Source organism: Leishmania braziliensis, chromosome 32, assembly GCF_000002845.2.
Source record: "Leishmania braziliensis MHOM/BR/75/M2904 complete genome, chromosome 32".
NCBI classification, from domain to species: Eukaryota; Euglenozoa; class Kinetoplastea; order Trypanosomatida; family Trypanosomatidae; genus Leishmania; species Leishmania braziliensis.
The window spans coordinates 620,314-643,893 of record NC_009324.2 but is presented as its reverse complement, the minus strand read 5'-3'; the positions used below and the strand labels follow the sequence as shown (position 1 = coordinate 643,893).

At 56.0% G+C, this 23,580-nt stretch overlaps 6 protein-coding genes across 6 annotated transcripts; all 6 read left to right on the top strand.

Moving 5' to 3' along the window:
- Positions 1–3,781: 3,781 nt before the first annotated feature.
- LBRM_32_1770 (conserved hypothetical protein) lies at positions 3,782–5,782 on the top strand (the record flags this gene model as incomplete). The annotated part of the gene is made up of 1 exon (XM_001567482.2): positions 3,782–5,782. The coding sequence occupies one exon, from the start codon at positions 3,782–3,784 to the stop codon at positions 5,780–5,782; it is 2,001 nt and encodes a 666-aa protein (XP_001567532.2).
- A 945-nt stretch (positions 5,783–6,727) lies between these two features.
- Positions 6,728–9,544, top strand: LBRM_32_1760 (putative DNA repair and recombination protein, mitochondrial precursor; the record flags this gene model as incomplete). The annotated part of the gene is made up of 1 exon (XM_001567481.2): positions 6,728–9,544. One exon carries the CDS (start codon positions 6,728–6,730, stop codon positions 9,542–9,544), a length of 2,817 nt encoding a protein of 938 aa, XP_001567531.1.
- A 1,406-nt stretch (positions 9,545–10,950) lies between these two features.
- Positions 10,951–12,237, top strand: PMI (phosphomannose isomerase; the record flags this gene model as incomplete). Its single annotated transcript, XM_001567480.1, has 1 exon — positions 10,951–12,237. One exon carries the CDS (start codon positions 10,951–10,953, stop codon positions 12,235–12,237), a length of 1,287 nt encoding a protein of 428 aa, XP_001567530.1.
- A 2,654-nt stretch (positions 12,238–14,891) lies between these two features.
- LBRM_32_1740 (conserved hypothetical protein) lies at positions 14,892–17,102 on the top strand (the record flags this gene model as incomplete). Its single annotated transcript, XM_001567479.2, has 1 exon — positions 14,892–17,102. The coding sequence occupies one exon, from the start codon at positions 14,892–14,894 to the stop codon at positions 17,100–17,102; it is 2,211 nt and encodes a 736-aa protein (XP_001567529.2).
- Positions 17,103–17,972: 870 nt separating this feature from the next.
- Positions 17,973–20,717, top strand: LBRM_32_1730 (conserved hypothetical protein; the record flags this gene model as incomplete). The annotated part of the gene is made up of 1 exon (XM_001567478.2): positions 17,973–20,717. One exon carries the CDS (start codon positions 17,973–17,975, stop codon positions 20,715–20,717), a length of 2,745 nt encoding a protein of 914 aa, XP_001567528.2.
- Positions 20,718–22,009: 1,292 nt separating this feature from the next.
- Positions 22,010–23,224, top strand: LBRM_32_1720 (conserved hypothetical protein; the record flags this gene model as incomplete). Its single annotated transcript, XM_001567477.2, has 1 exon — positions 22,010–23,224. One exon carries the CDS (start codon positions 22,010–22,012, stop codon positions 23,222–23,224), a length of 1,215 nt encoding a protein of 404 aa, XP_001567527.2.
- Positions 23,225–23,580: the final 356 nt, after the last annotated feature.

Sequence of the window (23,580 nt, the reverse complement as noted above, 5' to 3'; positions counted from 1 at the left end):
ACCAAGCGCTCCATCTGGGAGATCTTGGTGGAGAAACAAAAGGTCTTTTTCACACCGTGTGGTGGCCAAGCGCAAGCGGCTGATCATGTCATGTATCGCGTGCTGCAAGCGCTACAGGGAATAGAGACGGTGTGTCTTACAGGCGATGTGAAGTTCATCAACGAAATCTATCGCAGCCGTCGTTTGCTCGGCATGAAGGCGCTCCGGCACAATGAGGAGGAATTGTGCGATAGGCTGACGGTGATCAACGTGGACGACATGGACAAGAGGTTTGTGCCGGTGTGGCGGTCACTGTGCCATCGCCTTCGCGGAGCTGTGCGCGATGCCGGTGCGACGAGCGGCAACGATAACAGTGACGAGCGACGGCTGCGACGCTAAAACACCCATTTTTTGCACGCTTGCTTTTGTCGGTCGTTCTGTTCCTTTTTTTTCTTTGCTTTCCTCCCTGCTAGTCCTCCCCCTTACACACAGATGAATTACTCACACAAAGCCCCGAATACACGTGCCTACTCCCTGAACACTCGTCCACTGGCCCACTGCTAAAAGCAAGCACGGATTGTGCTCTCTTTCTCTCAGGCTTGCTGGCTGGTTCTAGTTTCACTGTGTTTTCGCAGCTCGGTTGAGTGTGGGTTTTTGCCACAGGAAACGGGTGGGGCGGCTCCGCTATCTGTACACCCTCTGTGGCTCAACCATCACCTCTAATCATCTTTTTATTTTTCACGCACTACCCCTTTAAATATAACTTTCAGTTGTCCTCATCTTTTTCTCCCTTATCTGCAGACTCGTCCTTCTACTTTCTCTCCTCTCACCCCGATTATGCCCCTCCGCATCTTTCTTTCTTCCCCTGCCCGTAGTTCTGTGACTAGGGCCCACTCTTTATAGTCAAACAATGGGTGAAGGCTTGCCGTTGCCGGTGAATGCCGACGGCGAACTCTGGCTCGCCTTCGCCTCCGGGACTTTTTGCTCGCCCCCCTTCCTCCTCCCCAATGCGGCCAGGGAGGCACGGCGGGGACCCTGGCGGAACCTGCTCTCCGTTCATTACGCCGCGTGCTCTCTTTCGTTGTCGGGGTGCGGATCTCTCGAGACATAACGGCGCCGCTGGGTGAGGGGTCTGTTGCGCTTTCTCTTGTTCTGCTGGAGGGGAGGTCTGTATGTGCGAGCGTTGCCTCGAGCTTCCAGCTTCGTGACGAGCGCTCCCCAATGCCCCTAGGGCCCCCTTACTCTCTCTCGTTGTTTTCCACTGACTGTGCTCTCAGAGTAGGTTGGGCCCCTCCGACCCCCTTCATGCCGCCCACCAGTGCGCCGGGGGGCTGGGCGGACGGGTGGTTCTGCACTCTCGTGCGTGTGCAGGCACCGCGAGTACGCGCATCAGTGCTCTTGTGTAAGAAACACCCTCCGCCTCCCTGTCGGTATGGCCCCGGTGTAAGCGGCCCGGCCGCACACACCTCCCAGAGGTTGCGTTGACGGAGACGGGTGTGCTGACTCGCCAGTGGGCGCGGTGTCTCTCTGTCTCTCCCTCTTTGTCTTCTTTCACCGCCCCGCTAACTCCCAGACGTGGCGGAGGGAGCAACAGTCTTCATGGTGACGAAAAGATGCGAGCGAGTGACGGAGAATGAGGGGTTGAGAAACAGAAGGGAGAGGTTCACGTCGGTGGCTGAGCGACGAAACGGGGCTTGGACTACAAGGAGGGATAAATTATGAAAACAGTACTCGTTTTCACGTCAAATTGGTGCTGCACGAAATCCCTCAAACGGTAGATGGGGAGGTGACAAGGTGAGGAGAAATGCCTCAATTTTTGTTCGCCCTCCCCCTCTTTTTTGATTCACAGACCAGTACGTGCTCACGTCGCACCGTTGTTCTATCCACACGTGCAGACAGGCAGTGCGACACACACGCGTACACGTGTTGGTGTTTCCGGTGACGAAGGGACTGAGTTTTTTTTCTATGATAAACGCATCGAGAAGAGCTCAATTTGGGTGTATGCTAGCCAATGAGAAGGGAAGGGAGGAAGAAAAGCTGCACATATGAAGGAGCTCATCTGAGCTTGCCTCGCTGCCTGAGCGCTTCGCCGCAGCGCCTCTTATTATGCTCACGCTTTCCCCCCTGCGTGTTTTGTGTGATGGCCGCTGATGGGTTGGAAACGGCTGTGTTGGTTGTTGCACGTTACGCACCTTTCTCTTGTTTCTTTTGCTCTCCGAAGCCCTGTCACAGTTGAGCGGTCCAGGCTATACAGCGGATCTCACCCAGTAATGCAAACAGACAGTGAGGCTCTTTTTCATTATTAGAAACTCTCGCTCGTTGACTGTGACACGAGTTCTCGTTCATGTGTAGACGAGCACACAACAATGCATACCTGACAGTCGTGCACACATGTAGACCTCTACTAGACTTCACCGATGTGTGTCGTTGTGTGTGTGCGTGTGTGTGTTTACGCCCTCTTAGGTGCCTCTTTTCTACTCTTTTGGTGTCCGTTTCAGCACCAACTTGTGGTTTGTTTTTTGCTTGTCTTTAACTATGACTGCTTACTTGTCCTCCTCTATTTTGCTCGCGCCTCCAGTGTGTGTGTGTGTGTGTGTTTGTACGTGTGCCTGTCGCTCTCATTTATCTATTCTGGCTAGGCCAAATCATTGTACTTGGGAGGCGTACTTCAGGTTTATTCTCGAGTTTGGTGAGTGTGCGGTTGTACATGTGTATCTCCGTATACCAGATCCTCATTCTTTTCTTTTTGGTCTCGCCGAAGCCTCAGAGAGAGAGACGTCTGGGTCTGTAGGGTGCCGCGCTATGCCGCGCTTCACCTTTGTTTCCCCTGCCCCCCCCCCTTTTCAGTGTTCTTCCTCGTTCGACGGGGCTTATGGATGAAATGCGCTCTTGAGTTTCGGATGAACAATTGCTGAGGCAACGCGCAGGCACACGTGTGCGTCAGAGAAACGACACACACACACACAAAAAGAGAAATTTACGCCGCGACGTATCCCCATTTTTGGGAATAAAGTGCAACGCGGTTTTTTGGGTTTGCCTTTGTGAGGGTCTTTTTCGTTTGGTGATGTTCTACTCACGTGTCGGAAAGCTGCACGCGCTGGTCTCTCTGCGTGCGCGTGTCTGTCTAACGGCGGGACAGAGCACCTTTGTTTTGTCTTGAACTACTCTATCCGGCAATTCTATCCACTGCACGCAGTGGTGCTGTTGCTGATTTCCTTTTCACTCTCTCATTACTTGTGTCGCATCGTATTTTTTATGCTGTTGAGCATCTCGGTGTGGAGCAAAGAAGGAAAGGGAAAAAGGGGGCGGGGGGCAACATGGGAACACTGCATTGCAACGTGGGTCACCTCTCTAGGCAGGGCTCCTCTGTGTGTGCAGAAGGAGGAGAAAGGGGGTCGCGCTAAGTACTACTTGCTTCCTACATGGAGCAACATGCGGAGCTTCAGCACCTGACCAAGCTTCTCGTGGCCGTCTGCGCGGTAGAGGATGGCTAAAGGGATGAGAGTAGCTATTCAGCCACTCTAGCTTTTCTCCCTGCTTCTCTTGCTTATCCTGTGCACCGGTCTCTCTTATACCTCTTTTGGTTTCTTTTTGCTGATTTCTTACTCCTTGAGCCATCTCCTCCACTTCACCCGACCCCTCTCGCGCACTACTGCTCACCTTCGAAGGGAATGAGACATGATGAGTGTGAGCTGACTTCTGAGAGAGACCCATCCGATTATAGCTCTCCACACCCCGGACTCACTCCCCTCGGGCTTGCAGGCTGCCGGTGTGTGCACGTCTTATTTAGGCTGACATCATCATGAACGACGCTTTCGAGAGTCGCCTGAGCGACATGCGAGCTCGCCTCTCCAACTTATCTCACACAGTTGAGCAACAGGAGGACGAACATCATCAGCGTCGCTCTTTCGGACATCGGTACTTAATGGAGAAGAGAACAGCAGACCCTGCAGCAATACCACCGGTCGCACAGTCGATAACTTCATTCTCGACATCGCCATCTTCAGCGCGACTCTCAAGGCCAACCACGGCCAACAGCCAACTTCCGCAGCGAAATGGTGTCAGTGAACGAGATGTGAATCAGGTGTACAGCGTTCCAAAGAACAAAGCCCCTCCTGGTCACCACTTCAACACGAACAGTATGCCGGGCCCCCTCACATGTACTCGCGCCGCGAAGCCTGTGTCTGGACTCAATGCAATGCTCCAGCTCGCACGACGCCACGCCTCCATTTCCATGTCTGAAGCCACCACAGCAACAGACATTGTATCCTCAACAGATGCTAAGTTAACCCCGGTGCCAAATGATTCGGTCACGATACCTTCCAAAGCCGTTGATGTGAATCCACTACAAGATACCTGCGAGTCTACGCCCGCACCCCTAACGCCGGGTGGCGCCGCAGGTTTGCACTCGTACCGGTTTCAAGAACGGTTTCCAAGCCCTCGCCAACTCACGCCATTATCGGCAGTGAACGCACGGACGCTGGTCCCCCGAGATGAGGAGGGACGCACTCCATATCACTGTCCTCGCGAGGAGCTCCACCTCACGAATGAAGACGCCAAAGTTGACCACAATGTAACCTCAAAGGAGGTGGTATCCTTTGATGCCTTTCGCGTCGTGCAGGAGAGGTTACGCCAGAAGATGAAGCAGCTCACAATGTCCTCACCACAGTCTGGCATGCCGTTATCAACCAGAGACGCTCCCGTCGAGTCTGCCATGAGTGGTAAGGCAACAGCACCCCGCGAAACGACTTCTCGAGGTTTCTCCCCGTCCCTGGCGGTAAGTGATTTTGAGGATTCGAGCCCTTCGCCCCGACCGCCTCGGGGTACGCGCTCCGAAACCGCTACACCAATGCGGTCACCAGACGAGCATGGCGTTTTGTCGAACGACACTCCCTCACCGCCATCCACGTCGCTACGCTACCAGCAGGATCGAAGAGACGCTTCAATGGATGTGGAGGTTCTACCGGCGTCTGCAGAGCTCGACACCGAAAACGTGAGCAAGACCCGGCGGCCTACTCATGGGTTTCTCCATGATTTTGTAGCCAATGACAGAGTCGAGGCGGCGGCAGAGTCCAGCAAATCACAGTGGCTGCAGGGACGAATGCCATCATCTCAAGCGAGGGTGATAGATGGGCCGCGTGACGCCTTCGGTGGCCCGGCTGTTTTTTCCGGGAGGGTCGCACGGGCACCATCAAGCGGGGCGCACTCGAAGCGAACACCCGTTGAGCAGAGAGGTGGCTCGCGCGAATACAGACGGCCGCCAGAGATGGCCATTGCAGAGCGCTTTAAAGGTGCACGAGGAAGGAGTGAGCGAACGACGACAGGGACTGCTCGCCGTCTCCCCTCAGCACCGCGACACACCAGACCTCGGTACGCGTCGTCTTCGATGTCTGCGACGCGCTCCTCTGCGTCTCGTGAGGGAAGCGCATCGACGGCTGGCAGGCCATATAGGTCATCGTCGAAGGCAGCAGTTCGCCAAAAGCCGATCTCGTTGAACGTAGAGGCCAACATCCTATGTGCTGTCACTGGTGCGGAGTTGTTTGCCCTCTTGCGGATGCGCGGGCTCATCGAGTCAGAGGGTGACACAGAGGAGTACCGGCTCCCACCTGCCCGCTGCCACCGTTTGTACGTGACGACCGAGGAGCACCGGCAACTGAAGCTGCTTCGGCAGTCCTTACGCTCTCTGGGCGCGGAGGAGCAGCGCCCCGACGTCCCGTCCTATCAGCGCGTCACGGTCTCTGCGCGCGCAAGGAACGCCGAATTTGCTCCGCCGCCGCCAGTGTCGCACTACATGGAGGTCTGAGCAAGGACGAAGCTTCTTCCTACTTCTCTCGATCTCCTGTGCCCTGCTGCTGAGCGCCTTCCATAGATGTGTTCCGTTGCTCTATTTTATCGAGGTCTCTCTTTCCCTCTCTTCTGAGGCCGCTCTTGCTGTGCCGGAGATGGCGTGAGGTAGAACGCAGTTTCTTCCTCCCCCCTTTAGACGCTAGTGTTTTGCTTGTTTGTTTGATAGATAGAGAGCGCATCTTTTTCCGCTGTCCCACCCCATTTCATTGACGACAAGGTTCTTCAGAGGCTCAAACCGGACACACTTTGGAAGCTTTGCATACGTGCACTCGTGCGTGCGCGTCACGAGAGGTGGAAATCTGCGCTTTCTCCTGTTGTGAAACGGGAGGAAGGAAAGAGCGGAGAGAGCACCTTTTCCGCGGGTAGAACACATGTGGTGGCAGTACGACCCAGCGACGGTGGTTGCGCACCATCTAAAAGCCCAACTTGTAAGTTGAGCGAGTTACCCCTCACTTTCTCTCCGTACTTGTGCGTGTGTGTGTGTGTGTGTGTGTGTGTGTGTGTGTGTGTGTGTGTGTGCGTGGATGTGTTCTTCGTTGCGGGGACTCGCTTCGTTTCCACTCACACTCCGCATTTTTCGTTGCGTGCAAGCGCTCTTCCACAGGGGCAATGCGCCTCCCCTCACTCACTTTTGCTCTTCTTCGCTCACGCATTGGAGCTCGTGTATCTTTTCTGGCGCTGTAGCTTCTACCCTCGACTGTGATTCTGCACAGGCCGACACACGCGTACGGGAATACAGCCACGCCCACACGCACACCCAAGACAAGCCCTGAAGGTGAGCGATATTGGTACCGAAGGGAGCCCTGCAGACACAGCAAGCGGTCTCCTCGGTTGACTGTTGTCCTCCTCTTGTTTTTTTTTTTCCAGAGCCCAGAGCCGCACCAACCTTTTCATATTTCACATGCTTAGGCGTCTGACGAGCCGTAGCGGATTGCAGAAAAAGTTCAACCCAGTAGCCGCCGAGTACGGGAAGAGAAGTACAGCCGTTATCTCAACTGCTGAGAGTGTTCACTGGAAGAATGTTCTGCCGCTGCGACGCCAGCATGGGGCTCAGCGAGCTACAAGAGATCCTTCGACCCTCCGCATGCTCATGAGTGCGTCTTCACAGCGTGCGGTATACAACAAACATCGAAACAAGCCCATTTCTCAGAGCAATAGAGCACAGCCAACAGCGAAGGAAGAGAAGGAGGGGTGCAGCACGAAAGACAATGTCGCCGCTGCTGACGACCAGGCGGGGTTTTGCGGTGTGTCCGACGTTACCTTGCTGCCAGAGACAGGTAAAGCTGCTACGGAGTTCCTCCTGACACGTGAGCAAGCCACCGTGTGCGACTTGGCGTGCGAAGGTGCATCGCTGTTCATTGGAGGCGAGGCGGGGACCGGCAAGTCTTACCTAGTGCGTGCCATTGCAGAGAGGCTGGAGGCCCAGGGGCTGCGCATCGCCATCACCGCCTCTACCGGTATTGCTGCGTTGAGCATTGGTGGCAACACCTTCCACAGCACTTTCGGCGTGCCTCTACACAGTCCAGACAACATGATAAACCTGTCGAGGAGGCCCCCACCCACAGATCCCATCTTCGACATTGACGACGCTTCCAAGGAGGGGGGCGATGATGATGGAGCCATCGAGGAGGATGTGGCCCAAGTGGATTTCGCGACAGGACCTTCGGTTGGCAAACTAGGAAACCCGCGTCGACTTCAATTCAGAAACACCAGGGTGCTCGCGGAGGTGGATGTAGTGATCATCGATGAAATTTCCATGCTGCATGCGGGGGTACTCGAGTCCTTTGAGCGTGCAGTACGTCGCATGGCAGGACGTGACTCCAGTCGACCCTTTGGTGGGCTGCAGATGATTCTCTCTGGTGACTTTCTTCAGCTCACGCCGTTTGGCTCCGTCGATGCTCCTCTTGGCAGGCGGCGGCGCTACCGTATACTTGACGAGAAAAACAAGTGCATGGAAGACGAGAGCAGTATCGTGTGCCAATGCGTCAGTCCCGATGTCCTCGATGCGCAGGCGACCGTAGACAAGGCCGCAACCACCGCTGAGCTGGCAGTGAAATCACGCGATACCTCCGTCTCCTCCACCTTGACTGAGGTAGAGAGCGCGTTAGCTGTGAAACAAGACAAGAGGAAACGAGCGTCCAGTGTGTCTGATTCTACCATCACCCAACATCGTTACCGCGACCTGTGGTACTATGACAAGCCCATGTTCGAGAGCTGGTGCTTCGTCCACCATCTCCTCCACGTGCAGCTTAGAGAACAGCGGCGTCAGCAGGATCAGGTGTTTTCCTCTGATTTGAATCGTTTGCGGCAGGGCAGCTTCCCTTATCGACTGTCGCGCTCTGCTTTTCTGAACGCGCCGGCCGAGGATGCTGTGCGCCTGTTACCAACCAAGAGGGCGGTCAAGAACTACAATGACAGCAAGATGCTGGAGCTGGAGGGCGACGAGCAGCTTTTTCACACGAAGCTTACCATGACAGAGGCGATGTGCGCTTCTTCCGTGGGTACCGTGCAGGAACAGAAGAGGGGAGATGCCCACAGTGGCGGCAACTGCGAAGCTGTGCTGCTCGTGCACTATCGTCTCTGTTCCCCTACCGAAAAAGGGAAAGCTGCGCTCAAACGTCGAGGGCGACTACGGGATGCAGAGGCGACTGCTGTTGCTCGTAACCTGGAGGATGTTTGTCGTTTTCCTCGCAACTGTCTCCAAGTCTATGGGCTGCCCGCACCGCTCTCGTACTCAGCATCATTGTCGGCCGTGTGCGTTCGCTGCAGTGGTGCAACTTACCGCATTGCAGAGAGTCGACGATTCGCAGTGAAGAGGCTGCTGGAGATGTGGTCTGGTGTCCCTGGCACTGGATCGAGCGAGGCTACGTCAGGAAACGCCAAAGACACGAAGGAGAACACACCATCAATCACTCTTCTGCAGTCTCGGAGCGCTTTGTTTCCGCGAGAGCTAGTGCGTGTGGAAGCCGTGGAAGCACGGCAACTGATGCGTCGGCTGCAACCGCTCATACAGGAGCACTTGCGCAATGCGATCCGAAAAGACACTGTGCTTCAGGACAAGCGGCTCAAGGTGGGGTGCCGTGTGATGCTGCTGCGCAACTTGACACAGCAGTACGTCAACGGCTCTCTTGGCAGGGTCGTTGGGTTTCGACCGCTCTCGGCGTGCACGGATCTCTTGCCAGGGGAGATGAAGGCGCGTGCGACTCCCATGCACCTGCTCGCTCATTTCGCTACATGTTGCCCAGAGAGCGGACACGGTGCCGTTGCGAACGCCGTGCAGGTTCCTGTGGTGCGGATGGACGCAGGGGGAGACGATATTGCAATTCCTTGGATTACCCTGCCAGTTTCGGTCGCGAAGCAAGACTGGTGCTTCACCCTACGTGCTACCTGCATCCCGCTGACACCGGCGTACGCCTTCACAGTGCACAAAATTCAAGGAGTTACGCTGCACCATCCGGTGCTTTTTGACGCGGAAGGAATGTTTCCCTGCGACCACCTCGTGTACGTGGCTGCGAGCCGCGTGCGCAAGTTCGAGCAGTTGCGCATGGTGAATCTCTCGCCACGGATGATATCGGTGCACAAACCCTCGCTGCTCTTCACCCAAAGGATCCCAAGCGTCGAGGCCTCAGTCAAAAGGTGGGCTCTGTGGAAGTCGAAGCCGCGCTCCGAGAAGTTTTTCTACTTTCCTTCTCACCTTACCCGAGAGTCAACTGAGTAGGCGCGATGCGGATCTCTGCAAAGAGTCCACGCAACGCACCGTGGGTGCTGTGCAGATGGCCTGCCTGACGCTGCAGTTCCCTCTCTTTCACTTCTCCTTGTGCAATGTGACTCGGCTTGCCTCAGGCTCTTTTCTCTCGTTGTCGTGTGGAACAGGGCTAACACCCACACACATACACACAGGACCGCCCCCTTCCCCCCCCCCCCCCCCGCCACTGAGAGTTGTCTCTTAGAACGAATGGGGGGGGGGGGCGGGAGAATGGGGGGTTTTATTTGATTTTGGCTTCGTGTTGTGAGCTGTGCCCTTTCACGCCTCTGCTATTACAACCACACCTCTCACTGCTACGAAAACTCTATGAAGTACAACGCGAGTGGCGAAACTTCCTCTTCAGGTGGAGGCTGTGCTTTTCTTTTTGTACGTGGTGAGCTACGCGCACTGGTGGCCTCTGCGACACTCCAGCTGCGCCGAAGTGCATCGTGCGCCATGACAGCCGCCACACCGCTGTACGTACGGGCGCACCGTAGAGCAGCTTCTCAGGGGAAAAGGACAGCCCATTGCGCTTCTCTCGTGGATCAGCGCAGGCTGCTGCTACGCTGCTTTCCACTGCATCACAGCACGCGTCTATAGCTTCTCCCTTCCCTTTCCCTTCTTCCGTCGATAACGCAAATGCACACACACACACACATTAACTTACATGTTCGACTACACACAAATTCAACGGAGAACCTGCCGCCTTGTTCGCTGACTTCATAGCAGAACCATTTTCTCACTACCACCCCCTCCCTTCATTTATGTGTTTCACTTCTTTTCTTGTGTCTGCTCAACCATAGGTGCACCTCCCTCACGTCGTTTTGATCCGCATTCCTTTTCTCTCTCAGCTCCCCCTTTCCCACCATCTCTGCGCCTCTTTCTGGCAGCTTCCGCTGCTGTTCTTCACGCACATAAGTTTACACCAAAACGACAGAGACAGGGAACACGCATACCCACACCCACACACCCACACACCCACACACACACACCCACACACACACACCCACACCCACACACACACACACACATACGGCGTCTCTCCACAGGTTTCAAGAGACGCACGGGAAGTAGGTTTTCGCAGCGGGCATCGAGTGCTTGTCCTTCTCCGTGTTCCTCCTTTTCGCTTCTTTTCCTCTCGTTGTGTGTGCCTGCGTGTGTGTGCTTGACGTCTTTCTCTGCCTGACGTCGCTCTGGGTCTCTGTTCTCTCTCTCTCTCTCTTTCACCACTGCTGGCTACCCTCCCCCCTTTGGTTGTCGGTGTGTTTGGCTGCTCATCGATTTCGTTTTCCGTTGTCAGCAAAGGCGAGAAAAAAACACTCCTCGTTCACGTCCGTTACGTACAACCCTTTTCCGCACAGCTACTCGGCCACTTCAACATGTCTGCGCTCATCAAGCTTGATGCGAGCTACCAGGACTACGCCTGGGGCAAGAATGCCGCGTCCAGCTTCGTGGCGAAGATGAAGGGCTTGACGGAAGACCAGTCAGGCAAGATGTATGCGGAGTTGTGGGTGGGCACGCATCCAAGTTGCCCGTCCAAGGTTGCCAACGGCAGCGCACAGCTGCTCGAGGACTTCTTGAAGGATCCAGAAAATAAGAAGAGGTACTTCTCGGCGGCTCACCAGAGCACAAGTTTCCGTGACACGGTGCCGTACTTGCTGAAGATCCTATCGATTCGCACGGCTCTGTCCATCCAGGCCCACCCATGCAAGAAGCTGGCCGAGGAGCTGCATGCTGCCCAGCCGGATAAGTACAAGGATCCAAACCACAAGCCAGAGCTCATTTGCGCGTTGACCCCTTTTGAGGCTCTCTGCTGCTTCCGTCCGCTCAAGGAGATTATTGCGTACTTGAAGCGCATTCCACAACTGGCGGCGCTTGTCGCCGCCGACACGGTATTGGGCTCGTACATGATGGCGCCTCAGAGCGCGCTGCCAGCAGCTGACAGCGACGCGGAGAGACAGTCGCTGAAGTCCTTGATGACGAACCTGTATGCAGCCCCCGAGGATACCGTCACCAAGGAACTGCGCCTGCATCTTCGTCACATTGAAGAGAAGGGTGCACAGTGCGCTGAGGATACGCTCTTTGTTCGCATTTACAAGCAGTACCCCGATGATGTCGGGTGCTGGATGGTGTACTTCCTTAATTACGTACAGATGGTTCCTGGGGAGGCGCTCTTCCTGTCGGACAGCGAGCCACACGCGTACATCAGCGGCGACGGTGTCGAGATCATGGCGTGCAGCGACAACGTCGTGCGTGCTGGACTCACGCCCAAGTGGAAGGATGTGCCCACGCTGGTGAGCATGCTGAAGTACAGCACGACCGGCCTTGCGTCCGCTCGCTTCGAGAAGAATTGCAGTGAGGATGCAGCACAGTGGCAGGTGCAATGCTACCAACCGCCGGCGCAGTTCCCCGACTTTTGCCTGTACCGCATGCAGTACGACCACACTTCTGGAAGCGGGACGACCTCCGTGACGCTGCCGACGATTGGGCTGGGCTTCTGTCTGGAAGGGTCGGCTAGGGTGAACGGTACAGTGGTGTGCGCCGGAGACTGCTTTGCGGTGCCGTACGGCAAAGTCACGTGCCAAGCCGAAGAAAGGAAGGCGCTCGTGTTTGTTGCGTCAACGAACGACTTGAGCGGCACGTGTCCGAACTCCCTTCGAGAGTGATGTTGGGAAGTACGAGTGAAGCGGCCATGCTCCTATGCGTATGAGAGATGTCCATCGCTGTGTTGCGTCAACGCTGAAGGGGATGTGTCCCTGCGAATTGGGTGCTCTCCCAACGTTACTTCGCCTCTGGTAAGCCACTGTGTGGCACATGCTGACGGGTGCGTTTCGCTGTCGACGCTGTAGTGCTTGGCCCTGTTACGCAGTAATTTACAGGCACAGTATGAGTCACCACCCCACGCATACATAGTGGACCTGCGCCAGCGGATGGGCTTCAGTCATCCTCCGAGCAGCCACACATTTGTGTGAACAAACCTTCTCCCTCCCCCTCCTACACGAGCTCATACCAACACGGAAAAGGCATAGCACCAACTCTCACTGCCTTCTCTGTGTGCCTCTCTCTTGCTCACTCCTTGTTCTGGTCATCTTATTGGACTCTTTCCCTTTTCACCCCTCTCCATCGCTCATCTCGCCAAGTGCCGGCTGAAGCGGCCATTGCGCAGCCCTCTCCTCTGCCGTTTATTTTGTCGTGTGCCTGTCTTCCCCCCTTTTTGTCGGTCAACTGCGTCTTCGCTTTCTCTCTCTCTCTCTCTTTCTCTTTCACTCTCGCTTGGGGTGTGCAGTAGGGCCGTGAAGTGTGCGACAAGCGCAGTCCTCCTGTGCGGTTCGACTTCACGGACGACGTTTTTTTCACGTTGTTTCTGAGTACTTGACTCCAATACGCCGTGGAGAGGAGTGAGGCACACTTAGGGGGAGGGCAGAAGCAGATGCGGTGTGAGGACAACAACTTGGCGCTCGATGAAGATGAGGATGGGCGCGTGTGTACGCCGCAGTGAGTGTCCAGCTTGGAGCATACACATTTTTTTTTACCGTTTCTCGTCTCGAACAGTGCCTCTTTTTTCAGCCTTTTTTTGCCTCTTTGTTTTCATTTTTTTCCTTCCTGCTCTCCTCTTTTCGGCCCCGCTCCCGGCCATCGGCTGTGCGCTGCATCTCACGTCAACCCTGACCTCATTCCATGTTCTTACGCGTACTTCACACAAGGGAAACAATACAAGCGAATCATATGGTGAAGCGCACACCTGCGCACGCATCTCTTTATCACCTTTGCTGAAAACAACAGTGACAAAATGGAAAAGACGTTAGCCCTGTGCTTCTCCTTGTTTGCCTTACACCTCGTCTCATCCCTTCCTACACATCTAAGCTGCCCGTGCACGCACGCAAAATCCCCTGTTGCTTGCGCGCGCTCTCTACGTGTAGGCTTCCTATATCGTAGCCAGTGTTTCTCTCGTCTCTTCTCACATTTCCTTTCGCCAACGCCTCTTCCCCCTCTTCTTTGGTTTTTCATGACCATACGTTGCTCATCTTTCACTTCGATAGTGAGTTTGTGTTGATTGCTTTGTTGCCCTCTCGTCGGTGTTGTTGTTGTTATTTTTTGCCTCCCTCCGCGTTTTCCTCTGTCAGGCATTGATGCAAAGAGCATTTACACTTGTGCGTGCAAGATGAGGATGTGTATGTGTATGTGTGTGTGCGTGCTCACGTGTGTGTTTGAGTTGGACCCTGTTTGCCGCTTCGATCAAAGGGGAGCCAATGGGCTCTGTGCTACATCAGAGAAATCATATGCTGCACGGTGACGCGCTGCGGAAACAAACGAAAAGAAGGCTGTATCACATGCTGTCTCCAACGTCCGTGTCCACTGCACCCCCCTTTTTGCCTCCGCGCGTTGGCGCCGATCAGCTCTTGCGTTGGGGTGGGTGATAAAGGGTGGCGAGAGTAGTCCACACCGCTTACAGTACTCTACACTTCTCGCGCAGTGAACCATAATTCCTCATTGCGGCCCTTAGTAGGCGCTTGTTTGCTGCCTACTGATGTCTCATGAGGCAGTGGACAGGGACACACATTGGACTTCTCTTCACCAGCACGTGTGCCGTGCGCGTCTTCTGAATCCGGTACGTTCTCTATCTCGTTCCTTTTCCTCTTCGTGTGTTTTTTTTTTTTGGACTTGGTTGCACACGTGTCTAACGCGGCACCCCTCCTCCTCCCCCTCCCCCACCCACACACAAAAAAACGTGCTATTTGTACTCCTACTTGTCTGCACTGTCGTGACGATGCGCCCCCCGTGGTAGGCTGTTCTTTTTTTTCTCCTGACGTCCACGCGTGGTGGAGGAGCACAAGCATAGGTAGCGTAGAGAATTACCCCATTAGAGGGAAAACGAAAGAGGCCACCGCTTCACAGGGCCACGATCCCGCATACCTTGAGCCCCGCCTCTCCCTTCCTACTGCTGCTTTCTAGCATCTTGGAGACGACGAATCACGGCGGCCACAAAGGCGTGCGAGACAGAGCAGTAGACCAACGGAGAAAGTGAAACAGAGCGGTGTCGTTACACCCTTGGGCACTACATCGAGCTACCCGAAGGTGTTTCTCTCTCTCTGCTACTTTCTTTTCTTGTGCCTTTCAGGGTATTCTTTGGTTGCGTCTCTTCTCTGTTTCCCCGGTAGATTGGCGAGGAGGCTCGCGTGGCGGTTATTTTCTGTATCGATGTGGAGCACAGAGGACCAAACTTGCTGATGCTTTCTTTCCCACTCCTCCCCGCGACTACCCCCTCCCCGTTTCACGTGTCTTTCTATACTCTGGCACTTCGCTCGGGTACTCCTTCTGCATGGCGTCAATACTCCGGCAGTCAAAAGAGGTACAGGATCAACACAAACGACAGCTACTGGCACTTCTCAAGCATCCTGATAATGCGGAGTGCATGGACTGCTGCGCGCGTAACCCGACGTGGGCGAGTGTAAACCTCGGCATCTTCATTTGTATTCGATGCAGTGGCCTGCATCGCCAGTTGGGTGTGCACATCACCAAGGTAAAGAGTTGCACGATGGACCTCTGGGAGCCGGAGCAGATTGCTTTCATGTCTGAGATGGGCAACCAGCGCGCGAAGCGCGCGTTTGAGGCCACCATTCCCGCCAGCTACGTAAAGCCTGCCGAGCGCGACGCCTCCATGAAGGTAATGAAATGGATTCGTCTGAAGTATGTGCAGCGGCGGTACTACCGGCCACTTCCTTTGCCTGCTGCCGACGCCAACGCCGAAGGCGCTGTTGACTTGCCAAAGGACGCGAAGCCCGAAAAGGCACCTAAAGCAGGTGAAGCAACCGAACGCGTGAAAGCGGTCACGCCAACCAAGGCTGTTGTGAAACCTGTTCCACTGACTTTTAACCCAGTTGCATCGACCCCGGCTGCAACTCATTCCCACCATCCCGTGCTCGGCGTCAGCACCGTTCTTTCCACCACACTCAACGCTTCTTGTGCTCCAACCGAGAAGATGGCGGCCATCCTCGACTGGCTATGCAGCACCATGCCTTACGTTATGGCCGAGGATTTTGAGAATCCGTCCGCACTATTGGTGCCGCCGGTGCCGGCTGCGAAGAACTCCGCCTTGAATAACGGTTCGTCCCCGGCAGCCGCCATGCTCAAAGCACCGTCGGCTTCCACCCCCGTGACTACTATCGCCCCCACTACAGCAGCAGAACAAGACGCAGCCTCTTTGGTGCTGACGAGCGCGCCGCGTGAGGCCGGAAAAAGCCACGTTATGGCTATGGGGTGCAGCACCGCCAAACAGAGGCAGCTAACTCCATCTATTCGAGGGCTAGGCGCGGTGTTAAAGGATGCTACTGTACCTGCGGGAACCCAGGAATCTGCATCGGGGCATCACGAGCAAGTTCAGACGGCGACATCGTCGCTGCACCTGGATCCTATACCTGACACAAAGTTGGTGGTGCGCGCGGACTCGGTCGTGGAAACCGCCCCGAATGGCGAGGCAACGGCGGCTGTACGACCACACCGCCATCGGCGCAAGCGGAGGTCTCTAAAGGATACACTTCAGAGAAGCCATCTTCCTTCAGCGCCACCTTTTCCGCTGTCTTCGATCCCGCAAGCTTTGACTGTGCTTCCTTTCCTTTCGGCGCCGTCGCCACCAATGGAGACGGCGCGAGTGGAGCCAAGCTGCTCGTCAAGGCAGGATGTAGAGAGAATAAGGAACGCTGCGCATCATGACGGCAAGCAGCATGGACACGGCTCAGAGCCGCTGCCGGAGCCACCTAGGCAATTACCGACGCAGCAACCCGTCCTTCGCCCTGCGCATGGTCCCGCTGGGACCTTTGTCCTTAGCGACAGGCACGAAGCATGCGCGTCGACGCCAGTAGCACCACTGCTGCTGCGGTCTCAGGAGCCGATGATGCCAATCACTACCACGGAACCGGCTCTCGCAGCCTCTACTCTCGTGGAACAGTCCACCCATGTCATCCCTTCTGTCAAGGATCTCACGTGCACGCAGGGTGTTGCGTCAATGACTCCCTCCTTCGCCACGGGGCAGTCGGCAGTGGCTGCTGCAGTGGCTCCGACTCCGATGCAACCGCCTTTCACGGAGCCCACTTTAGCAGGAGCGCTGCACTCGCAGGATGACGCATGGCAAACGGATCGGCTGGTGCTGTTCTCGGGCAAGTCGAATGGTCTCTGCAGCTCGCAACGCGTGCTCTTCTCACCTCCTGCAGTCGATGAGGAGTGGCGGGTACCACAGCCAAAGATTCGCTCGCCCAACTTTTCATTCTCGGAGGAGCTGCGACCGCGGCAACCAGCGTTTGAGAAGTGGGCGAAACGGGTGCCGAACACATCTATCACCCGCATTCGAGGCTCACTCTTGTCGCCTATAGCTGAGGATGGCAGCACGGCGCCGCAGACGCCATCAGCGCAGCTTGACCAGCCACACACTGACGATACCCCGACCTTGAACGGCGTGCTGCAGACACAGCGGCATCTGGAGGAGCGGCTTCGTGTGCTAAAGGAGCAATTCCGGCAAAGGTCTGATCTGAGGTAGAGTGTAGAATCCGTTGGCGGGGTATCAGCCGCAACGGTGCACTTCTTGGAGGAGAGACGTCGTGGGATAGGAGGCACTGTGTGGAGTGCTGCAAGTTGCCCCGTCTTGGTGTGGAGTGTCATTCACACGAGCCGCGCATCGGATGACTTCGCGTATGTATGAACGAGACCTCCTTGACCGTCACTGTCATGCGGTTTGTAGCGGCGATGTCTGCCTGTGATAGGGAGTGCCTTTAGACGAGGCGTGGCGACTCTTCTTCTTCTTTTGTTTTCCGGACTTTTCCCCATTTTATTATACACTCGTGTGTGTGTGTGTGTGGGGGGGGGGCCTTTTCTCTTCTGCACGCAGCTGTTTCAAGCGAGAGCACTAACTCGTTCACGAAAAGCAAAAAAAAAAGAGAGTGCATCGTAAGAGACGTCATTCCTGCTAGACACTGATGTGTTCGAATTTGTGGACCTGCGCCAGCCCGTCCACCCCTTTCCCTAAGTGTGCGTGCTGCCACGAGTGACTCCTTAGCGACGCTCATCCGTGCGGCTGTTGGAGATCGCACTGTGCTACAGGAGAAGAGAAGGTGGCGTGCAGCAGACTAGGAAAAAACGGTACTGCGTCACGAAAAGTGTTTGCTGCAGTTCGCCTTCCCCTGGAAGCGACATGCATGTCGCCTTCGCAATTCCTCTGACTCGTGTGCTTTCCTTGTTCTTTCTATGTACTGGTAGTGAGGGGGGGGGGTACATGGCGGCAAGGACGCACCTTTCCCTGCTGCCCTCCCTTCTACCACCGTCGTTATTACTGCAGCTCGCCGCAGTAGATGGGGCGTTGCCTGTATTTGTTTACGGCCATTCCTTCAACACTCATCTCTCCACACAAAGCATGAGCAGTCAGCGCAGTGTAGGGCAAGGCGCCTGCACTGGCAGCATCGCCTTCCCATCAAAGCCGCCGCGTCTGCCTCGCCGGACGGACAACACTGCCCCGATGACACCTCGGCAACGACCAACACTTTCACCTGAGAAAAAGTTGTCCCTCATCGACAAGGTTTCTCTCGCTGCATCACCCTCATTGCCGTTTCCTGCGCCACCGAGTCGACCGCCACGCCGCAGCCGCTCCCCCGTTTATTGGGGAGCTACAAAAGAGGCCCCCTTCTACGGTGGTCCGCTAGGCGAGGTCATTGGCAGAGTGCCTACTGGAACTGTCCTCCTTGAAGCATCTCGATACCGTGACGTGTTCGGCGGCTGGTGGATCAGCACTCGGTGCGACGATGGAACACTAGGGTGGATCGCCTACTCAGACTCGACCGAAGCGCCAGCAGCTGATGATGCCGGCGCTGTGCCATTGTGGCACCGCGTGTACGACACCCGAGCGACCCCCGCTGCGGCTGCTGTTAGCGCTGATGCGCTGCCTAGCACGGAGATGAGGATGTGCGACGTGCTGCCGTCCGTTACTTGCGAGGATGTCTCCCGCACCGCTGCGGCTCATTTTCTGTTCTCTGATGTGGAACTTTATGCCTACTACTGGGACGTGGTGCATCCCCAGGAACGGACAACACTGGATTGGAACTTTGAGTATCAACGACTCGTTGAGCTATGCTGGCACGCCACCGATGTCTCGCACCCCGTGACATCCTCCTCCTCCACTCTCTCTTCAGCGCCAGCCGTGACAGGACCGCACGCCCAGCTGGGCACAATCATTGCGGCATTTCGGTCTGAGGTGGAGCGTACCATTGTGCAGATATGGAAAGAAGCAGTTGTGCCTCCGGGGAGCCGCCAGATCGTGGCACATCCGTGTTTTCCAGATCAAGTGTACTTCCACCGAGGTATTCTGCTACGACGCTGTGTGGACACGGCGGATGGTGTCCTTGGTGGGGATGACATGGCGATGAGGTGTGGGCGTGCCATCTATCGTCACCAGGAGATGCTCGCTCTTGTGGCACCACGGCACGTTCTTCATGTGCCGCTTCACGCCTACTGCACATTCGGTGGCTTTTCCTTCTTGTGCTCTACGATCCCTCCCTATGGTACGGCAAACCTGGTGGTGGCTGACAGCAATACTCTTGCTGCCACAGGTAGTACTGACACCCTTTCTGCCTTCCCTCCAACCTCGCTATCGACGCGACCGGCTCTCGTCTCAGAGCTCCTCAGCAACCTTGGTAATGCCCTCCACTTCGAGGGAGGGAACGTGCCATGCGAGTGGCGTGTCTACGCCGGACGCGACCGGCGGCTCTACTTGTCGCAGACTCATCGTCTTCTGCCACCCGTGCTACCATTGCACTGCAGGAACCTTTCTAACACTGTGTCGTCATCGCCATCAAAAGCGTCGGACGAGGTGGTCGGTGCCTCATGCGCCTCATCGTTGTACGCCAGCCTGCTGTGCTACTGCGTCCGTCCTGAGCTCTTCTTCAGGTGGCAGAATCTATGGGCCCCGAACGAGTGTGTGTGCACGCCGTGCGAGTTGACGAAGAGAGCCAGTTCTGGACAAGCCTGTAGATCAAAGGTAGTTGCATCCCAGTCGTTTGCGGCCGGCACGTGGATCAGCTCAGAGGGCATCACACGTGTGGCAGGCACGCTTGGGTTCCAATTCCCTGTGGCCGCACCTTTGCTCCCGGTCGAGTGCTGCAACTTGTGTGACGGTGGCATTGACGCCAACGAACTTCGCTTTGTGGTGTGCACACATCCCTTGCAGTGCTGCCGTGTGTGCATGCATTGCTACACGCGACTGGTACTGGAGCACACAGGTGAAGGGGGTGCTCCTGTTGACCCACTCGAGCAGGTGTGCCCGACTGCGGTGCGATGTGGTGCTGGTTGCCGAAAAGCGGGCAGCTTCCTCATGGCTCCGACGCTGAGTGAGCTGATGCATGCAAACGGTCTCAATATGCGTTACCTGGCGTACGTTCTTCACCGTATACCGCAGACGACGCGTGCTGCGGTGGAGCACTGGTGTCACGTGGAGCTGGTGGCGCGAACGGCGAAGCACCTCCTGCAGCAGGATCTCCGCGCTGCCACCACCCCGGTTGAGACACGGACGGCTTGTGAGGCGCTTTTGGCTTCACTTGTGGGGCCGAGCGGTGGCGCCTCAGAGCGGTTCTGGCGCACTCGTCTGGGACCGGCGCTTCAGTCGCGTTTCGTCGGCACCTGCGAGCCCTTTCGACTTTCCGTCCACGCGCTGCGACTTGTCGCTGAGCGTGTGGCCGCGTTGGTAGGGGTAACCTTGTCCGAGTCGTGCTTATCTTCCTTGTCATTGCTTGGGGCGACGACGAAGCGAGCAACAGCAGGACGCCGAAGTGATAGAGAGACTGGCGGGAATAGTCGTGAGGCGGAGTCTCTACTGACCGCTGCAGCTACAGATGCTACGGGGGCCTTCATTGAAATCAAGCGCATTGCGCCACAAACACGCACGTTTGCCGCACCGCACAGGAGGCCATTCTCCCCATCGCCGACCACGTCAGAGGATGCAGGGGCAAACGCGAATCAGGAAATGGTTGTTCCCATAAAGCACCGCGTGGAGCGCCTTCTACTGTTCTGGGTGGGGTACACCCCGGACGGCGTAAATGAGGCGCAGCAACCGTTTTACCTGGAAGAGTCCCTGCTACAGACGACCCTCTTCGCGACTGAGACGAGGTAGCATGCAAACGAGAAAATAGTCACACGTGACGATGTGCATAGACTCCCTGCAGCCATGTATCTCTTCGTGGTGTTCCTTCGCAGAGAAAGGGAGCGGCATGCTGGTGAGGATCGTGTTGCCTTAATCCAACACCTTCACTGCTGAGGAAAAAAAGGGAAAAAGAGCCGCACTCACCGGCCTCTGTCCCCAGTTCTCATATAGATTTAGGAATGCCCCTACATAGTGTAGCGTTCTCGCCCCCATCAGGGCGTCCTCTTGAGCGGCAGGGGAAAGGAAGAACATATTGGAAGTTCTCAGCCATGTTACAGGCAGCTGTTGGCGTGCCAGCCACTCCTGCCAGCGCTGTAAGCAACTGAAAATAAAAAAAAAAAAGACACGGACGACTGCGACCATTGGGATACTGAACGCGAAAAGAGGCCGACAGACTCGCGCGTGAGACTAGGTACCCTTCCCCTATCTTGCAGCTTTCCACATTTTCCTGTTTGCTCTTTTTTCACTTTCCTGCCCTCTCGCTCCTTCTGTTGCTCTCCTCGTGCGTGCTTGTGTGTGTTCTCTTGCCCTTGTCTCGACACTAGGCCTCAAGGCAAAGACTTGTTGCTCTTCTCCCTGCAGCCACCTGCCACCGAACACCGACCCCCCCCCCCCCCCCCCCCCAACCCCACCCCACAGGGCAAATAAACGAAAGAAACGAACACACAGAGAACACAGCGTTACGCTCACGGTCGTCTCTCACGTCTTTCTCGCACATCGCCCTATTATTACTCTTGTTGTTGTTCTTGTTTCCTCTTCGTTTTGCTTGGGGGGGGGGGACGTTGTTGGATCGTCTCCCTCTTCGTTCGCTCTCCCCTCCGCTTTTTTTTTTGTCTTCACTACTCGCTGCGGTTGGTTCTTTGTTGTCTCAGCGACGCCTGAACGAGAGACGCTGCCCCGGTTCACTTCCTGGTGAACCGTCTGCATGTTTACCAGACCCCTTCACGTCACACGGCGGGTGGCACTTCCATTTCTCCCTGCAAACCCACGCAGATTTTACTTTATTGACACCCCTCCTCTTCAGATCCCCAAAGCACAGGCTCACACCTACTCTCGTGATCTACTGACGTGGCATTCAGTGGAGCGCATTCAGTAGCGCTTCCTATACCAACAGCACAAGAGTCTTCGAGATGAGGTCCGCCGCTGCAGGTGCGTCTGCGGACGCACAGGGCATCTTTTGCACGCCTGTCAGCCCACCACGGCAAGCGGCTGACGCCGTGTCGCTTGCACTTGTCGACGAGTTACCGGCCAGAACAGGAGCAATGAGTCCCCTCGAGGTACTCTCCGAGATGAAAATGGTGAACGACTGTCTTCAGCTCCTCTCGGAGCAGCTGCACATGTGGGTAGAGATGAGCTCTCCTGCAGCCACATGTGCGTCACGGTTTCTAATCGCTACTAATGCATGCGGATCAGACGCGCACGGCTATTCTGCAAACTTCGGAGCAACACAAGCTGCACTGCCATGGTGCGTAGCTTCAGAGCGCGAAGCGCTATACTGCCTCCAATCCGTCATGGATAACGCACGGCGCTTCCTTATTCAATCTCAGAGTGAGCTGTGGACTGTGCTGAGTCTGAGAGCCGCCACCACGAGTCCCAGCACCGCTACATCTGGCCAAGCGTCGTGCGGAATAAGCTGCGCAGAGTCTCTCTCTGATGAGGCGAAACGGTGCATTGATGCATGGGTCTGCCCAAGTGACGCTGAGCAGACTGAAGTTCCTCTAATGCGTGTTATGAAGCGTTCGCCTTCGCGTTCGGCGCCGGCGCTCACCCCTGAACGCATTGAGGTGCGGGACACGAGCAGAACTCCTGCGAATGCTATCGTTACCTCACGTCGGCTCCCCGACCGTGTCGCGGATCACCTGAGTCGACGTTCGTGGCCAGCGACGCAGTTCTGTTACATGACGCACGTGGAGTTCAAGCGTGGGCGTCTGCGTCGTTTTCTGAGCCCGGTGACAGTGACGGCAGGCACGTACGTCATTGTACCTGGCGACCGCGGGTACGATTGCGGGCTTGTGGTGCAGTGTGCTTTGTGGAATCCTCACAAGCAGGCCTACGAGCTGGAAACCCTTCAGTCGCTTGACCCTGGAGTGTTGCCCCCGGGGGACTTTGGACCTATCATGGAAATCATCCGTGTTGCCACAGACATGGAGGTGCACCGTCTGCATCGTGAGCATGTCCGCATGGAGCGGCTCGCCCTCACCGCGTGCCGCGACATTGCCGATCGTCTCCACCTTCCGATGGAGGTGCTGGACTGCGAGTACCAATACGACGGGACAAAGATCAGCTTCTTCTTCGACTCTACCGAAGTAATTGACTTTCGCCAACTCAATAAGGAGCTGTTTCGCATCTTCAACGCGCGTATCTGGATGCAAAACACGAACGCGGCAGTGCGCAATGAGGCTCCGCGAGGTCTGGTGGCGCGACGGCAAATGCACGGCTTTCGCTCAGAATTTAAAGGCACCTCGTCGAGGCACTGAGCAGATGCTCGAGGGTTCAGAGGCGTCTCCTTTTCGATTGAGTGAACTGCGCCTTCTCTCAAGAAAGACGATGCTTGCATTCACTCGCCGCAGTGTTGCACTGCTGTTGTTCTGCTCGTTGTGCCTCTTCAGTTGGCCTGCCATCTTTTGTTTGTGTTGGTGGGTGATGCAAGAACATCACCATCTCTGACTCTCCCTCTCTCTATGCAGTTGTCTCTGTGCGATTGCCTCGTGCGCCGTGTCATGCGACCTGTCTGATCAGGATGCGGATGGGTTTCGTAGGGCGCCACAGAAACAGCAAATGATTCCCCCCGAACAGAAGAGCTCCTGCACCTTCACCCACGTGTACGCCCCAA